Source organism: Trachypithecus francoisi, unplaced genomic scaffold (genome assembly GCF_009764315.1).
Source record: "Trachypithecus francoisi isolate TF-2019V2 unplaced genomic scaffold, Tfra_2.0 Lachesis_group12, whole genome shotgun sequence".
NCBI classification, from domain to species: Eukaryota; Metazoa; Chordata; class Mammalia; order Primates; family Cercopithecidae; genus Trachypithecus; species Trachypithecus francoisi.
This window is the reverse complement of record NW_022681457.1, coordinates 50,696,945-50,717,610: the sequence shown is the minus strand read 5'-3', so window position 1 is coordinate 50,717,610 and position 20,666 is coordinate 50,696,945. Positions and strand designations below refer to the sequence as shown.

The 20,666-nt window shown below is 39.2% G+C and overlaps 1 protein-coding gene and 1 long non-coding RNA gene across 7 annotated transcripts in view; one reads left to right on the top strand and one right to left on the bottom strand.

Annotated features, from left to right (window-relative positions):
- PKN2 (protein kinase N2) overlaps nt 1-13,849 on the bottom strand; it is a 162,154-nt gene extending 148,305 nt beyond the window's left edge. For 2 of the 6 annotated variants that reach the window (XM_033225496.1, XM_033225495.1), the window contains exon 1: nt 13,349-13,508. In XM_033225496.1, coding sequence (XP_033081387.1) covers nt 13,349-13,396 — 48 coding nt within the window. In that variant the 5' untranslated portion in view covers nt 13,397-13,508. Of the gene's footprint in view, nt 1-5,185; nt 5,210-13,348 lie in introns of those variants that run through there. The other 4 variants (XM_033225494.1, XM_033225493.1, XM_033225491.1 and 1 more) reach the window with 4 other exon arrangements.
- The window catches only part of LOC117092214, a 152,111-nt gene continuing 143,985 nt past the window's right edge, over nt 12,541-20,666 (top strand). Inside the window, exon 1 of the long non-coding RNA XR_004440671.1 lies at nt 12,541-12,811. This is a non-coding gene — a long non-coding RNA (uncharacterized LOC117092214). The remainder of the gene's footprint in view (nt 12,812-20,666) is intronic.

The following is a 20,666-nucleotide window of genomic DNA, read 5'->3' as shown; positions in this document are numbered from 1 at the left end:
CCTTTATTAGATATAAACATATTCATATATTCAATAAATATGATTTTCTTATCAGAATTTTAAGGACTGTCCAATTTGTCAAATGCTGTTCAGACAAGCAATATTAGTATTCTTAAAGTTAGAATCAGCATTTGCAAAGATAGGGAGTATGGTTCAGAGAAATGTAAATAGTTTAATATTCTAGAATGTAAGATAAATAGGGAGAAAAATCAGAAAACATTGGGGTCAGATGATGAAAAGTACAAATACATTTTATTCTATAATTGATAGAAAGTTGCTGAAACTTTCAAGCAGGAGAATCCCTAGAATTCTCAACCTAGAATCCCTTTTCAGAAAATAGTCTATCCCAACCTCACAAGAGGTTTCTTGAAGCCATACTGATACCAGAGAATCTCATCCCTCGATTGCCATAGTTAGATGGATCAGGGACACATGTTCCACTGACTAAGGCTACTCAGATTTTCTCATCTAAGTAGTTAAAATTGTGACATATAGCAACTCAGTCAGTCAGCTGTGGTCTATGTGCCCTGAACTTGTAGAGTTAATGTAAATTTAGAAGTTAGGAGTGCCACTCAGAGACCACAGGCAAGAGAGCAAAGAGAACCAGTATACACAGATACAAAGCAGTACACACACTTAAAGAAAGCAGAACATGTAGCCCCAGAAAGAAAGCATCCAGTTTCCTGTTTAGTACTCATGGGATCTGGCTATACATCTTATCCTTAAGTGATAACGTCCCCATAGCTTTCCAAAAAATCCAATTTCTGCTTAAGCTAATTTAAGTGGTTTTCTATTTTTCACAACTGTTACTAAACAAGGTTTTGGTGGTTAATCAGATTCTGGTGGTTAATCTGAAGGATAAATTAAAGGAAAAATAGACTAGAAATAGGTGGAACATTAAAGGTAGAAAAGGAGTTACCAAACAAAAGCAGTAGTAACAAACAGAGGCAGGTATGATGAAAGAAAAGTAACCAATATTGTGCAGGGTCTTCAAAGTTTAATTAACATTAGTTTCAGGAAGCTGGAGCAGTATCAATTTCCTCTAAAGACTAGAAGCAACAGAATGTCATGATACCTTTAAGAAAACTATTTCAACAGAATAACTGAGACAGAAGTCATATATGAGTAAGTTAAATAAATGGTAGACAAGGCAACTAAAAAATTTCTTATAAAAAGAAAGAAATTTGTGGGTACAACAGTATTAAAGAGTATAATAAAAACATGAGACGTGAACTTATTTTTAAGCCAAAAGCTAGTGGATAATGAAAAGCCCCATCCTGCAAAAGAGTAAAACATGATATTCCAGAGGAAGCAAAAGTCCAGGAAAGTATAACCTTAGCAAGAAGAAGCAATTTTTCCTTAAAATTCAGTAGAAATAAAAAGGATGGCTAAAATTCCAAGAAATTTGAAAGTAAAGACAAGAAACTTGAGGAAACTCACAAGGTTGAAGAGCACGTATCACTTACTACATAGAGATGAGTGATATGCTGAGAAGAAAGGAGCAGGAGTAGGTTAGATGACAGAAAACAACATAAAAAGTATGAGCCACAACTGGAGAATGGGATGGGTGTCAACAAGAGCTAAGACAAGGATGACTTTTACTGACCCAAAGCTTCAGGAGATAAAATAAAAAAAAAAACAAAAGAACCACCAACTGATATAACAAGGAAAAAGTGAGGTATTACTGAGCTAGGTAAGGATAAGTTCAGGTACAGTTCAATACATAACCTAACATGATGTAACTCTAACTGGCAAAAATTTATCAAATTTGCAAGTCAGAGTTAGGCTAATAAAGCTATTTGCAGATGTTTCTATCCTAAAAGCTGAAAAGTGCTCTATTTTAAATTTGCATTATAAAGAAGTCTGGTAGACATTTCAAAATAATGTTTTTAAACATTAAAATAACTCAGACCTATCTCCATATTCAAAAATCAAAGCTATTAAATAAATAGCAATGAGATGCCACAATATACTTATTAGAATAACCAAAATCCAGAACACTGACAACACGAAATACTGGAGATGGTGTGGAACAACAAAAACTCTTATTGTCGGGAATACAAAATAGTTCCGCCACTTTGGAGGGCAGTTTGGGAGTTTCTTACAAATCTATTCTTATCGTACAATTGGACACCCTGGTATTTAACCGAAGGAGTTGAAAAGTTGCATTCACACAAAAACTTACATAGGATGTTTATAGCATTTTATTCATAACTGCCAAAACTTAGAAGCAAGCAAGATGTCCTTCAGTAGGTGAATGAATAAACTGGGGTACACACAGACAATGGGATATTATTCAGCACTAAAAAGAAATAAGCTATCAAGTTATGAAAAGACGTGGAGGAAAATTAAATGCTTATTTCTAAGTGAAAGAAACCAATGCAAAATGGCTACACATTGTATGATTCCAACTGCAAGAGATTTTCCCAAAGACAAAACTATGGAAATTGTAAAAAGATCAGTGGTTGCCAGGGGATGGAGGAGAGGGAAGGATGAATAGGCAGAGCACAGAGAATAAGCTTAGTGCAGTGATACTATCCTGTTTGATACTATAATGCTGGATACACGTCATTATACATTTGTACAAACCCATAGAATGCACAACACCAAGATGTGTGCACTCTGGGCTCTGGATGATGATGATGTGTCAATATAGGTTCATCAACTGTAACAAAGGTACTCTCGTGGTAGATGTCGATAATGCATACATACATATGTAGGGACGCAGGTTTTTGAGAAATCTCTAGATCTTTCTCTCAGTTTTGCTGTGGACCTAAAACTGCTTTAAATAAATGAAGTCTATTAAAAAACAACTCCAGATAAGCTGACTTAAATCTGAAAAATAAAACTGCAAAATTCTTAGCAGCAAACTTGTGTGACTATCTTTTAAACCCAGGATAGGGAATAATTTATTTAAAAGGGCATGAAAAGCAATTACAGTAAGTCCTCACTTAACACTGTTGATGGGTTCTTGGAACTGTGACTTTAAGAGAAACAATGTGCTGCAGGTCCTTTAATAAAGCTGTTTTGCTCAATATCATTTCTTTTCTTTGAGACAGGGTCTCACTACGCTCCCCAGGTTAGAGTACAATGACCTGATTCCAGCTCACTGCAGCCTTAACTCTTGGGCTCAAGTCATCCTCTCACCTCCACCTCCCAAGTAGCTGGGACTACAGGTGTGCATCACCACTTCTGGCTAATGTTTCTTTGTTTATAATTATCACTTCCTTATAACATTGATGAGAAAAAAGAAACTGGTTTCATTATACGTTGTTTTGCTTAAAGTCAGTTCCCAAGAACCAATCAATGACATTAAGTGAGGACTTACTGTATGATAAACAAAGGACAAATTTGACTTAAGAATTTTTTTTATCAAAAGATGCACAGCAATGACAAAAACTGTATTTAGGATTCTGAGTTTGTAAATACTAGTAAACTGTGCAGATGATTAATATTTTGCTTTATATCCAGTATTAAATCTGATCAACTCCAGCATTTTAATGGCAAGCTATGAAAATACCTAAATAACTGCTCACACAACCTTATGGAATATACTGCCCTTTAAACAAAAGAATAAAATATTATTAATGACTAATAATAAGTAGTTTGCAACAGAGAGATATGGAATTGGAAAATAAGCAATTGATGAACTGTATAAGTTTTGCTATTTCTTTGCTTCTGAATTTACTCGTTAACTAAATCAACCTAGCATTTCAGCGCCTAGTATGTGTGAAGCAATACACTATTTTATATAACTTCCTATAGTTGTTCATTTGGATAGTTTACAAATCCCCAGGCCATAAACTATTAATATAACTTTATCCTTTCTATACCAAATGTACAATAGATAGTAAATGCAAGCCTGTTGATGATAATGACGTAAATTATTCCAAATATTTGCCAAAGAAGGTAAAAGCATTTAAAACTGTCTCTCCCACACAACCCCAAAAAAAGAAAGTGAAAAAGTTAGGAACTGAAAGACATTCACAATGTACACACAGGATTAACATAAGCAATATGAAGAACTCTTATAAACCAATAAGAAAAACAAAAATAGGCAAGAGACATAAATACGAATTTCACTGAAGAACCACATGAACAAGGCCGGCAAACATAAAAAGAAGTGTTTTACATCAGTGACAACCAGGAAAATGTGCATCAAGACCAAAAATAAGGCAACATTTTACACCCTTCTGATGTGTAAAACCTAAGAAGAGAATATCAAGTGTAGGAGAGGATGGATAACCAAAGGATCTTTTATTTTATATATTGCTAATATGAATATAAATTGGTGCAACCATATTGAAAGTTCTGCATCATCTCTTAAGCTGAACATTCACCTACCCTATGAGGTAGCACTGCTACCTCTAGGTGTATAATAGGAACTGTGGCACATACACAGCAGGAAACATGCACAAACTGTCCATAGGATCTTTGCTTATAATTACAAACAAAACAAAACAAAACAAAAAACAGAAAATAATTGCCCAACAAGGGAGAATGGATAAATATCCAAACATCCACCAAAGGAGAGTTAATGAATATTTTACTCAATGAAATATTATACAGCAATTTAAATGAATGACTATAGCACCATGCAAAAATGTGGATCAATCTTATTTATAACAGGTGAAAAATCAAGTTCAAAAAGATTATATTCACCACAATTCTATATAAACAACTAAAAGACGTTTAGATTTATATGTCCAACTATACACAGTAGTCTCCTTTTATCCACCGAGAGACCCTCAGTAAATGCCTAAAACCATGAACAGTACTTAACTGTATATACACTTTTCCTTTAACATGCATACTGATGCTAAAGCTTAATTTATAAATTAGGCACAGTAAGTGTTAATCAACCAATAATAAAACAGAACAATTATAACTATACTATAATTACAGTTATGAGTGTGGTCTCTCTCAAAGTATCTTAGTACTTATAAATATCTTACAGTACTATACTGTACTCACCTATTTTTGGACCACAGTTGACCGTGGGTAACTGAAACCGCGGATAAGGAGGGACTACTATATAAGGAAGAGAATGAACACAGGACTCAAAAATGATGACCTAGATGACAAGAAGGTGGCAATAGAGGGACAGAATAGAGGAAAACTATAGGTAGGTTAAAGTTCCTAGCTTGTTTTGAGAAAGGGGGAGTGGTGGTCCATGAGTACTTACTAAAATGATTGATAGATGATTAATCCAAGCAGTGTGCCTGATGTTTAATACATTTTTTAAAAATCCAAAAGTTGCATAAAATTTGTTCAATGAAAATTCTGAAACAGGGAGAACAAACACCTCCTTAGAGAATCCCTAAGGTAGCAACTACAGGGAAGGGAAAACAACATGATTAATGTATAAAATATACGATACTCAGGCCAGGCACAGTGGCTCACATCTGTAATCCCAGCACTTTGGGAGGCCAAGGCAGGTGGATCGCTTGAGTCCAGCAGTTCAAAACCAACCTGGGCAACATGGCAAAACCCCATCTCTCCAAAAAAATATAAAAATCAGCCATGCATGGTGGCTCACACCTGTAGTACCAGCTATTCGGGAGGCTAAGGTGGGCAAATCACTTGAGCCCAGGAGGCAGAGGTTGCAGTGAGCCGAGATCACATCACTGCACTTCAAGCTAGGTGACACAGCAAGATCCTGTCTCAAAAATAAAATAAATATATATATAACTTTCAGCACATGTATTGGGTGGTATGTCTTCTATAATCAAAAATAAATTTCAAATTTTGTCATAACTACATTCCATTAAATTAAGGTATATATGAGCCAGGGCAGTAAAACTTTCACCAATTTGATAAGTCACTGTCAAATTTCCACAAGAGATAAATCCTAACAGTATTATATAAGTCTTGGATATCCACTCATCTTTATGAGGCACTTCAACACTACCTTCACATCTAAGGTGTTTACTGTCATCAAGTACACTGTCCCATGCTTTCCTGATCTTCATGTTTTACAGGCAATATTTATGTATATAATGTTACACAAATTTCATTTTTGTGATTGCAAAAAAAGGCAAGTATGATAACAGAGCTAGTTTCAAACAAGATGTTATCAGATAAAATTAAGAGAAGCTAGACATGCATCAAGATAAAGGTTCTCTCTCTCTTTTTTTTTTTTTTTAGTAGAGACGGGGTTTCACCGTGTTAGCCAGGATGGTCTCGATCTCCTGACCTCGTGATCCGCCCGTCTCGGCCAGTCCCAGCTACTCGGAGGCTGAGGCAGGAGAATGGCGTAAACCTGGGAGGCGGAGCTTGCAGTGAGCTGAGAACCGGCCACTGCACTCCAGCCCGGGAGACAGAGCGAGACTCCGTCTCAAAAAAAAAAAAAAAAAAAGATACAGGTTCTCTATTTCTGTTTCATTAAGGAATTACTTTTTCATTAATATATTTTTCCCACTCTAAATTTTAAATCTTTTTGAAGCTTTTAACCAGTTTTCAACTTTGCTGTCAAGTTTGAACTCTGCTGTATATCAAAAGTTAATCATGTTAATGTCATATACTCTAGAGTAAAACTGGTTTTTGAAATAATATAGACATTTGACAATTATCAGCACACTATATTTTGAGGGAATAATGTATAATTAACTGTTTTATTCAAATACCATTTATGATATAGAAGTAACATTATTTTAGGTGATATTTACAAACTACTACTCTGTTTAAAAGTAAACATGCTTCTGATGAATGGCATGAAAATTTACCATTGCCAAATTCGAAAAGCAGAAATAAGAGAGCCCAAGGAATCAGATGCCTAGCTCTGGGATAAAGAGATGATATCTAGAAGGTGTCCCTACTTCTCCCTATTTCAACACTATGTAAATGGTAGGAATTGCATGACCCTAGACCTAATCTCTATAATAATAATGAGAGATGACAAAAAAACAAAAACAAAACATTGTAGAGCCATCATTTAGTAACACTAGTTTAACACAGAGACTTTTATCTTGGTAGTCAATAAATATTTAGGAAGGTATTTAGCATGTTTAATTCAGTAAAGTATGCGCTGCAAATTACAAACATCGTGGTAGTCTATAAGAGCAGCATCAAACCTAAGCTGAAAAAACACACGGTATTGATATATTGTTCAAAGAAATTGTTGCTATACTTCATTACTGTCTATTACTAAATCCATACTACTGCATTTTCTTTGAGACAGGGTCTCACTCTATCACCAAGGCTGGAGGTGCAGCCGCATGATCTCTGCTCACTGCAACCTCCACCTACCAAGTTCAAGCGATTCCCATGCCTCCGCCTCCCAAGTAGCTGGGACTACAGGCGCACATCACCACACCGGGCTAATTTGGTATTTTTAGTAGAGACAGGGGTTCACTATGTTGGCCAGGCTGGTCTCGAACTTCTGACCTCACGTGACCCGCCTGTCTCAGCCTCCCACAGCACTGGAATTACAGGTGTGAGCCACCGTGCCCAGCCTGCACTTTTCTTCTTAATAAAGCAGTGACTCATAATTGAAATATTCTGAGATTTAAAAAGTAAAAAAAAAAAAAAAAAAAAAAAAAAGCTAATTAGATCCACTCATCTAAAACCAGTGGCAAGAAAATTTTTTTTTACCCTACTGTGATTTCTATCTTAAAATTCTCTGAGCTTCATTTTTCTTCAAAATTCTAGTAAGTAAAATGAGATGAAAAAAAAGAAAAAATGGACTCTATGGCCATGGGACTTTTAGGTGGGAAAAGTCCGTCAGTCTTTAAGTGACAGAACTATGAGCAACTTTTATTTTCTTTTGTGCTTTTCCACATTTTCTGGATTTTCTGTAATACATGTGCATTACATTTCTAATTTGAAAACAATGTAAAGTCTGTCTTAACTACCCGGCTTACCTTCTCATACTACCATCCCCCAAACCACCCTAAAATTGTAATCCTCCCAACTCAGACCTTCCACTTTCCAGTGTCACTGCAAAATTAGACGCCACCTTCTAATTTTCCATTAAATGAGTAAGCTACCAGTGTGCTATATGGAAGAATGATGTAACTACTATAGAAATCCCTTTAGTACTTTTAAAGGGAATATTTTTGGGAGAAGGGATTAGAAATGTAAATTAAAGAAAACTACATAATTTCGTATGTCAAAGATTATAATGAAATTCTCTTAAAATAATCTAGACATCCCTCATCCTAGGTGACAAATGGAGCCTTCTCATCAATGTATTGCGCACCTATTAAGTGTCAAACACAGAGCTAGGTTACATATGAGCATAAAATTTTAAAGCAAAGCACAGACAGTCTACAGAGTAATGTCAAATCTTTTGGGAAGTTTTGGGCAAGCATGTGACACCTTTCATGAGAAACAGTAATTCTTAATGAAGAAATCCTGTAAAAAGATTATTTGTACTATGATTCTTTGCGAAATATTAGACCGTATTTACAATAATAAAACACTGCTACATTATAGACTACCAAGTTGAATGTAGAAATCATTTTTCCTTGTTACAGATGGAGCTAACAAGTTAAGTTAATATTGGTAAATTACATTTTTGGCCAATCTGTAGAAAGTTCACACAACTATAACATTAGATGCAAAATATTTATAGTTCCCCAGAACTGTGGCAATTTAAAGAATGGTACAGTGGGGCCAGGCATAGGGGCTCACACCTGTAATCCCAGCACTCTGGGAGGCCGAGGGAGGCAGATCATGAGGTCAGGAGTTCAAGACTAGCCTGGCCAACACAGTGAAACCCTGTCTCTACTAAAAATACAAAAAATTAGCCAGGCATGGTGGCAGGTGCCTGTAATCCCAGCTACTCGGGAGGCTGAGGCAGGAGAATCGCTTGAACCTAGGAGGCGGAGATTGCAGTGAGCAGAGATCGCACCACTGCACTCTAGCCTGGGTGACAGTGCGAGACACCTTCTCAAAAAAAAAAAAAAAGAAAGAAAGAAAGAAAGAAAGAATAGTGTAATGGGAAACATACAGACCTGGGTTCAAAGTCAGACACACAATGTAACCATAAGCAATTTACTTAATATTCTTGAACTTAAGTTTCCTGATCCGGCCGGTCACGGTGGCTCAAGCCTGTAATCCCAGCACTTTGGGAGGCCGAGACGGGCAGATCACGAGTTCAGGAGATCGAGATCATCCTGGCTAACACGGTGAAACCCCGTCTCTACTAAAAAATACAAAAAAAACTAGCCGGGTGAAGTGGCGGGCGTCTGTGGTCCCAGCTACTCGGGAGGCTGAGGCAGGAGAATGGCGTAAACCCGGGAGGTGGAGCTTGCAGTGAGCTGAGATCCGGCCACTGCACTCCAGCCTGGGCGACAGAGCGAGACTCCGTCTCAAAAAAAAAAAAAAAGTTTCCTGATCCACAACATGGAAATAACACCTACCTTACTGGATTGTTGTAAAGATGAAATGAGGTGTATAGGATATTAAGTACAATGTCTGATATGTAGCAAATAATTTTTAAAATGTTATTTGTACTCTCTTGTAATTATCCTCCAGTACAATTATCTATACTCTCTTCTGGAAAGCAAAAACCTATCTTGTCATCTTTATATCCTCCAACATAGCTTTGGTAGGTACTACATAACTGGTGAAATTAACCCCCGTAATTTAAGGGTAACTATCTCAACTTTCCACTTGAGCAAGTTACCTCTAGCTAAATAAAATCTGCTGAGAATGGAATTTAAAATTCCCAGACCAACACTTTATTGGGCATTTTGATGAAGAAAATGAATCTCTAATAATCAACAAGATAGCTTTATTAGTACACTGCTCAATATTTGGTCTGCATTCTACAAAATTACCATTGTAGCCAACACTTTCATTTTGAGATTCTTTACAGTTTTCATTAATCCAGTTTCCTTGGAAATAAACTTTAGTTTCTTTGGCATTGCAAAAATGTCTAAGTTTTCTGCTATACTTCAAATAAAAAATAGAGGCCGGGCGCGGTGGCTCAAGCCTGTAATCCCAGCACTTTGGGAGGCCGAGACGGGCGGATCACGAGGTCAGGAGATCGAGACCATCCTGGCTAACACGGTGAAACCCCGTCTCTACTAAAAATACAAAAACTAGCCGGGCGAGGTGGCGGGCGCCTGTAGTCCCAGCTACTCGGGAGGCTGAGGCAGGAGAATGGCGTAAACCCGGGAGGCAGAGCTTGCAGTGAGCTGAGATCTGGCCACTGCACTCCAGTCCGGGCGACAGAGCGAGACTCCGCCTCAAAAACAATAAAAAAAATAAAGAGAATACAACATAACAAACTAGTTATGAGATAAAAATTATAAATTGGTCATTTTAAACAGCCAATTTTTATTTTTACTACGGTAAATAGTCTTCCTTATACCTTGAAACCTTTAGCCACCAAAGTTTACATAGTTTATTAACGCTTCCTTGTTGAATAAGCCTCCTGAATTACTACCAATACTTAAAAACATTACTCCATGCTATTACAGTAATTAACAAGACAGAATACTGTAGTTTCAGATTTTGCCTTTCCATGACCAAAAGCTAATTCCAGCTCAAGCAGTGGAGTATTTCAAATTCTACAATTTGAAAAAATAATGAAAAGCTGGATATATTTCTAAACAAATGTCAATTTCATTAAAGGTAGGTTGTAATATGTAACTTTCAGAGTAAAACAAGTATTCCTGAGACAGGATACATAGCAAAGTAACAGTTTTAACCATTAAATACATCTTAAAACTGGTTACAAAATTTCTTAAATACTTAAAATCTGCATGGCAGAAAAGAATTAAGAATGTCACATTAGCCAGGCGCGATGGCTCATGCCTGTAATCCCAGCACTTTGGGAGGCCGAGACGGATGGATCACGAGGTCAGGAAATCAAGACCACCCTGGCTAACACGCTGAAACCCCATCTCTACTGAAAATACAAAAATTAGCCGGGCGCCGTGGCGGGCGCCTGTAGTTCCTGCTACTTGGGAGGCTGAGGCAGGAGAATAGCGTGAACCAGGGAGGCGGAGCTTGCAGTGAGTGGAGATCGCGCCACTGCACTCCAGCCTGGGCGACAGAGCGAGACCCCTTCTGGGGGCGGGGAAGAATGTCATATTAAACAGTATTTCAGTCTAAGTTCGAACAATTTAGAAGCTTTTAAAAAAACTGATTTTTGCAATGAAAGTTTAATAAATACTTGGTTACTGTACACCAAGTTTCAGGACCCAGTGAAATAAAATGTTTGAACAGATGGAAATATTTGGTGAAGCAAACTTCATGACTATCTTTAATGTTGATGTAAGTAATATTCTCAAAAATTTTAATAAACATGATAAAGTTTAAATGCAATAATTTTTATCAAAACTGGGAGTCAAATAAACCAAGAAAATGACTTGGATATATGACAACCTATAAGGTAACACTTAATAAAAACTAGTCTTTTTTCTGGAAGGGGTTATATTTCAGTTTATCTAGAAGCTTTAACTTCAGGTGTGCCTCTATTTTGGTCGTATTTCTAAGTCATCATATTGAAAATTTCTTCCTTCTTTGCTTGCTTCCTTGTTATTACCAAAATTGATCTTATTAATTAAAAGATCCTAAATATTGTATTTTAATACACATGAAAATATAATTTTCAGTTCCAGTGCCGAAGTAGGTGTCTTTTATGCCAACTTTCTATAAAATACAAGTAACAATGCCAAATATATTATAACTCTAACACTGCTCAATTCAAAAGAAAAATGACCCTATCATCCTTCTCAGTCAAAACCAAAGTATGTTTTTCATGGTTTAAGACCAGGCAATGTAAAGTATTTCTCACTTGCCTCACATCATCTCCATTTTAAAAGCTGATGCAAATTATTTACTATTAATAAAATAGTAAATTACATTCATTTAGCAAATGTGGTATGCTGTAAGATCTGCTTATAAAAGGCTAACTGTAATTAAAATATTACATAGCACCATTTTCAATTATATGAAATTCAGCTTTGCATTACCAAAGGATTCTAAATGTGCAACACTGCATTGGTATACATTGTTACAATCTCTATTTTTGTGGAGGAGTATCAACTATTATACCAACGTTTTCAACCTTACGTCTGACTGCACAAGAAACCAAACTTATAAAGAGTTTTCTTAAAAAGTGCATTTAAACAAGAAATTTAGATGCAGTTGCAATACTTAATTTTGACATCAAGAATCAACTGTTTCAGAATTTCTAGATTTAGTCTTTCTTTAAAAAAATTAACTGTCCAACACACAAAAAGACACGCAAGCATGCTATTTTTTCTCTAATTCCCATCTACAATCTTCGAGTAGCTAAAAGATAACTATATTAAAATAAAGTAAAATAACTTTTAAGTCAAAAAAGCATGAAATTTTAACATCTTTGTTAAAATTCAGATGTAAACACTTCTGGAACACTGCCAAGTAATGAAAAACGCGACAGGGTAGCTTAAGTCCCCATGTACAACATAGAGATTTAAAAACGAAAATCGTGCCTACATCATCAAATATTTAGCTGGAAATGGGAAAATAATAATACTGCTACTGACTAAGCGATTGATTTTGCTCTTATCTTTTGCAGACATGTGGTGCCCAATGTTTTCCCTTAGTCGACTGCTTTCTCATTAGTAAACAACTTATATAGCTCTTTCTCTGGTGCTCAAATGAGAGGGAAAATGAAAGTCTGAAAAGCATCAGCATCTGAGCTTCCGGATCTGGGCAGGGGTAGCCGAGAAAGGCACCGTGTATCTATCACTTGGTTTAAAAAAAAAAAAAAAAGAAAGAAAGAAAGGAAAAGAAAAAGATAACCCTCAAAATAGAGGAAAGAAACTCTGTCACCTGAAGAGGGCTGGCGAAGTGAAGCAAGCATTTGGTGAGACTCGTTTTTTTAAAAAAAGCTTGTCTAGGGGCTGGAAGTTATGGGGGCGCTCTTTGTGCGGAGTCTGAGGGGAGGGGGAGGGACAAGAAAACAGCTTGGGAGTCATTCAAAAGAGTTTAAGGAGCCGAGTACGGAGGAAAGGCGGGGCGGGGCCCAGCCGCGCGAAGGGAGGGGGCGACAGGGGCGTTCGCGGGCAGCTCTGACACCGCGGGAGGGGGCGACGGGCCGGCCTCTCCAGAGACTGGGCGAGAGCAGGCTCCAGCTGCAGCAGGGCTGCAGAGATGGGGTTCCCTCTGGTAGGCAGAATCAAAGCAAAGCGGTGGCAGGCTAGGGCTTTGGCGGGGGAGAGAGTCCGGCTCCCGAGGGAAGCGGTTCCCCGAGGGAAGCAGTTCCCGAGTGACATCCCGGACTTTCCGCACTTAGCGGGCTAGGGGCGCGGCGGCCGCAGGGCTTTCCTTGGTCCCCGACGCCGCGCGGGGCTCTCTCCCTGTCTCCTCCGCCAGCGACTCTCGCCAGGGCCGCGGCCCTTACCTGCAGTTCCGTGAGCATAATCTCCCCTCGTTCGGGGTTGGACGCCATTGCGCTCCGGTATGGACTCCGCACCTGGAGGCGGCCGCCGCTGGCAAAGGGAGAAGGCAGGACGGGGCTCAGGGTGGGGGATGAGGAACGGGGAGAGAAAGAAAAAAAAACAAAAACTAGGAATTCATGGAGGCGCAGCTCCTACTGGAGGCGCGGCTTAGTCCGTCCGGTTCATCGAGAGCGGCGGGGAGCGAGGGCACTAGTAGCGGGCTTCCTCTCGCCGCCCGCCCGCCGCCGCCGCCGCCCGCACCGGACTGTTCGCCTAGTCGCTCCCTCTGGGCGACGCCAGGAGCCGCCTCAAGCCTCTCCGTGCGGGGCGCTGCGGCCGCGGCTGCAGCTCCTCCTGTCGCACCATTTGGCTGTCACCGCGTCGCAAAAGCGGCCTCACTTGGCGGCTGCCAGCACACGTGACGGCGGCAGTCACTGCCTCTCATCGGGCAGGGAAGGTGGGGCAGAGGGGTTCCCCAGGGCCAGCAAGGCGAGGGGGCGGGGCGGCTTCCGACCCGACTCCGCGGCGAGGGCAGCCATTGGACTCGGCTGGGGTGAAAATGAGGGGAAAGGACTGGGCTCGACTCTCTGGGGAGGCGGGAAGAGGAAGAAAACACACACCTACTTTCCTGCTGCGTTAACGGCCTCACTGTGAACGCTAGAACTCGGGACCCTGTTCGCTGTTGTTTTTTTAGTTTTTTTTTTTTTTTCTTTTTCTTTTTTTCCCCCCAGTTCCACCTTGCCGAAGCTTGGGCCTAACTTTAACAGGCACTTTTCTAACCTCCACAACCCAAAAAGCTTCGGAACTCAGATCTTACAGATTATTCCTCTGTTCTCCCCTTGCCCCGCCATCCCCATCAACCCAAACTAATAATCTTGCCTTTTGCTCACCCTCTTTTCCCAGCCCACAGCGCGCCTTCTGGACCAGTTAAGGTGCACAGCTTGCTAAACGGGTCTGGTCTGTACTTTTCATGAAATGTAAGCGGCTGGATCCCTGGCAACTTTTAATGCACAGCCTTTAAGATGCCTTTTTCTTGAGGCTGAACTACTGTTTCTTGTGCTGGAGAACTCTAGAGCTGAGAATAAGCTGGTTTTTTGGATTGCTTTAACTTTATTTAAAGAGGGAGGAGGTGGGAGGGGATTACCCTCGGGAAAGGAAAAAAGCCAGCTTTCCTTGTCGTGGTAAGCATTAAAGCTAACCTGACTACTTAGTAACATGTAGCAAAGTAGAGTAAATCTAGGTGTTTGTTTTTAATGACACTGTAGTATTAAGGAATTTAGAAGTCTCCTACAGGTAGCTTTTGTTTTTGTTTTGTCTGAGCAGTGAATGGATAGGTAAACACGTAACTTTCAATTTTTTGAAGCTGCGGTGCAATTCGTTTGTTAAAAACTACCTGGAGAAAGTGGTAAGGGTTATTTAGGTAGGTTGCTACTTAGGAAGGGCATTCGTTGACATACTTCTTAGGAAGCGTAATATTATGTACTTGTCACACGCTCCATGTAAATCTGTTGGGCTGATACTAAGACTTATGTTTATCCTTTTGCCTTCTCAAGTCTCATATATCAATTCAGCAAACATCGATTGAAGATCTGGAGTTCTGTGGCCACAGTTTCTGAATTCTAACTCATATGTGTGTGATAAATAATTTTTCTGGTGTGTACTTCACAAGTCTTACAATTATTTATATATCTAATAGATTGCCTTGGTTGAAAGTGATTAAATTTACGTGAAAGAACACTTGGAAAGGCCGGGATATGATTACCTTTCCTGGTAACTAGAAGCCAGATGGTGTCCTAGGCTTTGGAGTTACAGCAAGGATTAAGAGTTCTAATCCCAGGACTTTGGGAGGCCAAGGCAGGTGGATAATCTGAGGTCGGGAGTTCGAGACCAGCCTGGCCAACATGGTGAAACTCTGTCTCTACTAAAAATACAAAAACTAGCTGGGCATAGTAGCGTGCGCCTGTAATCCCAGCTACTCCGGAGGCTGAGGCAGGAGAATTGCTTGAATCTAGGAGGCAGAGGTTGGAGTGAGAGTGAGACTCTGCCTAAAAAAAAAAAAAAAAAAAAGAGGTCTTTATCCTTGGAGTGACTGGAGAATTCTTTGGGGAAGCCAACTTATGTCTAAACAACAATAATTTTAAGTAATAGATACAAAGTGTTAGGGGAGCACTGCATGCTTTTGTGTGTGTGTGTGCATGTTTTATTGTGGTAAAATGCATAATCAAATTTATTGTAACCATTTTAAGTGTACAATTCAGGGGCATTGAATGCACACAGATTTATTTATTTTTGAGACGGAGTCTCGCTATGCCACCAGGCTGGAGTGCAGTGGTGCCATCTCAGCTCACTGCAACCTCCGCCTCCCAGGTTCAAGTGATTCTCCTGCCCCAGCCTCCTGAGTAGCTGGGACCACAGGCACGTGCCACCACGCCTGGCTAATTTTTGTATTTTTTTTTTTTTTTTGAGACAGAGTCTCGCTCTGTCGCCCAAGCTGGAGTGCAGTGGCTGGATCTCAGCTCACTGCAAGCTCCGCCTCCCGGGTTCACGCCATTCTCGTGCCTCAGCCTCCCGAGTAGCTGGGACTACAGGCGCCCGCCACCTCGCCCGGCTAGTTTCTTGTACTTTTTAGTAGAGACGGGGTTTCACTGTGTTAGCCAGGATGGTCTCGATCTCCTGACCTTGTGATCCGCCCGCCTCGGCCTCCCAAAGTGCTGGGATTACAGGCTTGAGCCGCCGCGCCCGGCCAATTTTTGTATTTTTAGTAGAGACGGGGTTTCACCATGTTGGTCAGGATGGTATCGATCTCTTGACCTCGTGATCTGCCCGCTTCGGCCTCCCAAAGTGCTGGAATTACAGGCATGAGCCACTGTGCCCGGCCTACAGATTTATTTTTGTCACAGCTTACTGCAGAATGGATTTGAGATGGCTGTCATACACATAGAAGGTGATTAATAATGGTGTAACTAAGAGTTAACTGTGCAAGGGCTTAGAAATACAGTCAATGAGCAGTCTTTGTAAAAATTAATTTAGATATAAATGTTCACATTTTAGCATCATGTAATTTTAGAACTAGAAGTGACTTGAAATACCTAGCTTAACTCCTATTATAGGTAGGAAAAAAATAACGAATAGTTTCCTTAGCTATTTAGGAGCAAGACAACAGTATTACTTAGTGGCAGAGGTGGGGACTATTACCTAAGTCTCCTAATTGCCATTCATGCTTGTTTTAACCTTCACCATGCCACTATAGTAACTTTAAATCGATATTAAACTGAAAGCATTAAACTCTTAAATTTTTACCATAGAAAAAGACTTTAAATTTTACACACTTCTAATGTTAAAACAATGTTAATAATTTAAAAAATTTTTTTGAGACAGTCTTGCTCTTTTGCCTAGGCTTGACTGCAGTGGCATGATCATAGCTCACCGCAACCTCAAATTCCTGGGCACAAGGGATCCTCCTGACTCATCCTCCCAAATAGCTGGGACTACAGGTGCACACCACTGTTGATAAGGAATATTAATTTTACATTTCACCTGTAAATTTAAGCAACAAATATACAAAGTTTTAAAATTTATGGAATTATTTCTGAGATTAGCCGTGCTAGGGAAAGTAGTACAAAATGGAGGCCAACAATATTAAAACTACTTGATAATCTGAAATATGTGATGATTTAAACAGCAAATTAGTTTCATTTAAGCTAAAATTTACTATCCAGGCAACATTCTCTGTTGAGGGGGAAAAAACGTAATAGGACATGGATCATACTTAACAGACTGCAGCACACTTGAAAAAGTTTTAATAGAAACACATACCAGCTTGATTCAGATGGGTTGTATTGGGCCCCTATTTACAAATGTGTTTAGGGAATCCTCAATATAGGTCTGAAGTTGTGGTCTAATTTACATTAACAATAAAAAAAAAAAAAAGAAGAGTTTTTTTAGCATCTATTTAAGAGGACAAAGTCCTTAAAATTATCTGGATTGTATCACTAGTTATGCGGGTACCTTTTTAAATTTTTCATAAATACTTTAAAGGTCTTTAAGAAGTAGAAATGACCAAAAATCTAGACTGAATAGAAAGTGTTATCTTTTTTTCTTAAAGATGAGATGTTAGAGGAAAAATTCTAGAAAAGCTAACAATTTTTTTTTTCTTTTTCTGTGCTTTTGAAACAGATATTCCGATAATATGGGCCTTCTTTTTCCTTAAATTTCAAGTGAAATGAGACAGGAACCATATATCCAGGGAAAGGGCCAGAAACCTTTATTTTGTGAGTCACATTTTTTATTGCCTTCCGTTGTGTATTTCCCTGTTGCTCTTCCTTAATAATTGTAAACTGTGCAAATTCAAACTTGTCCCTACAGTATGATGGAGAATCAGTACGAGAGTTTTGTTTTCCTTTCGTTGTTGTAGTTTTCCATGTTCATGTTAGAAGAAAAAGCCCACCCCTGCTTCCAAAAGATTAGAATGAAGTAGCAGTGGTAATCAAAGTAAGAGTGCCTAAGGAAAGGCAAAACTCCAGAGGACAGAGTAAGAATTACTTGGTCACCACCCTTTTCTTAAGAAACCCCCTTGTAGAAATCATTCTCTTGTATGCGCTCTGAAGATAATTTTGAGAACAGGGTTCTTAAGATAAAGTCAAGAACACAGAAGAATAGTCAGTAGTCAGCTATAGTGACTACAGTAGCTGCTTTTTAGAATGTCAGCTCAGTCCACATCCACTTGACTGAGAATTCCTCCTATTCCCAGAGATATCTCTGAAGCCATGTTGACTCTGCTTAACATACCTCTTCCAGTAAACTATAATTAGATCACTGATAGACCATATCCAGGTTTAGGTGATCGGATTTTCCCTCTAAGACTTTGGAAACAGATCATTGGAATGCTGATCAATTGGCAGTCTAGAGTGGCAAGGTGTTGTTCTATGGATTGGATAGCCATTTTCTGCCAGGTACACAACGATGCAGAAAAACTGCTCTTTGGAACGAGAAAAAAATTTAATTCTTCCTGTCACTGGGAATATAATGATTACCACAGCATACCTGGTCGCTTTTGTCATGGAACTTGCAGTTTGGTAAAATAGTTATAATGATAAGGTAAATTCATAATACTTTAAACATAGGGCAGAGAATCTTTTCCTAAGTACTTCACACTTAAGCTGAGTTCTCATAAGTGTGTAAATGTTAACTGGGGGAAAAAAAAAAGGTGTAAACAGCCTTCCAGGGAGAGAGAATAACATAGATAAATAGTTCTAATGTGGGCAGGGGAAACTTTATTGTAATTACTGCAAGGTTAAGTAGGTTATAGCAAAGAGATGGGGGAATAAGTAAGAGTGTGTAGACCATATGTATCAGGATAGGCTAGGTTATGCTGCCTAACAGAATACTCCAAAAGCTTGTCAGTAGTCTACAGGAAGGTTTATTTACCTCCCATCCTGCATGCTTAACGTGGCTCTGCTCCATGTCATCTTCACTCTGGACTGAGGCTGACTGAGCAATCTAATGTCATTGTCATGGCAGAAAGAAAAGTGGTAAAGCATGGATCTTAAAGAATAGGCTCACATTTTTTTTCTCTTTTCAACAGCCAAACCTTTGCCATGCCTGAGAGCAACAAGGGGGCACAGACAGCAGTACCACAATGAAGGGTACTGAATGTGGGTGAACAGTAATCCAGTTCCATGTTTAAGATTTTGAAAGCCAGGCAGGGCGGCTTGTTCTTGTAATCCCAGCAACTCAGGAGGCTAAGGGAGGAGGATCATTTGAGGCTTGGAGTTAGAGACCAGTCTTGGCAACACAGCAAGACCCTCTCTCAAAAAAATAAAATTTAAAAAAGATTTTGATGTTTATCATAGCAGTAATGGAAATACCATTGAATGAATTTTTCATTTTAAACAAGTCAAAATGGCTGTAATGAGCAAAACAGTTTTGAAATGGCCAAGAGTCAATTTGGAGAGAAAAATTAGGGGGCCGTTTTAGTTTTCTAGGCAGAAAAGGGGTGGGTAGTACTTTAAAGTCGGGTCATGGCAGTAGAAATGGAGAGAAGTCAATAGATTTAATAGATAGGAGAATCTAGGCATGTTCAAAGAGAAGCAGAGATGAGAATATGTGGTTGCAGGATGGCAGAAGAAATATAGCAGGTTTGGTTCTCGATGTCTGAATAGTTGCTGGCTCCAGTCTTCCAGGAAGTCCAGCTACTCTCTTCTTTGTTCTTGGGTTCCTTGTATTCTCCTCATGAATTTCCCTTCCTGCTTAAGCTTGCGTGTGTGTGTGCGTGTGTGTGCTTAAGCAAACAGCCATAACTAGGCTATTAAGCCAAGGAGATAACCATCAGAGAAAGCATGACACCACAGTTCTGCCTACAGGATACAAGTAAGTAGGACCAGCAACACAGTTTAACTGGTGTTATCTCTTCTTCCAGTGACTCCGTCTCTACCCATTCTGCTTATTGTTCCCAAAGGATCTTGACACCAGCAAATGTACAAATTATAAACAATGAGTACATACTAGATCTCATATGAACCTTCCCATAGTACTTTGTTTATACATCTATTTGGGTAGTTTTTTCTCTGCACGGTTATTGGATACAGTCTTGCTCTCACACTAAACTTCAAGCTGCTAGAGAAGGCCCATGTGTCTTAGCCTAGTATAGTATCTCTTATGTAGTAGATATTTGTGTGTGTATATATATGTGCATTTCTGTATGTATTACAGAAATTTAGGTTGTTAGCTAGGGACTCCATGGCCCTCAGAAAATTAGGTAAGCTTGCCTTGAAGGCCCAGTTTCATAGCCTTTAAAGTCAAGAGCCTCTTTTCTCCTAGTCCGTTTGAACCCTGAAAAGTTATTCACAAATACTTTCCTGCTTCTCTCTCCCTCCACATATATTCCCACAACACTCCTCTATCACCTTTGTTCTTTGACTATGCCTATATTGATAGGGACCAGAAGCTCAGCCCATAACTTTTAACTACCAAAACCCTCTGTCCTTAAGCATTTCATGAATTCATTAACTTTGTACCAGACATTTAAGAGGGATCACACTACAGGATCTGATGGCTTTCACCCCGATGTTGGGTCCATTGCTCTTTTTCCACCCACAATAAATTAACAAGCAAATCCTGCTCCTTTCCCTGCTACAGTTTGATCATACTCAGGTTTTTCTGATTCTTAGCTGTTATCCCAAATAAGATTATTTGGACATCTCTTCAAAATATAAACTGTTCTTTTGAAAGGGGTACCAGAAAATACCATTTTTTCTAACTTGGTGCATAATCAACTGAATG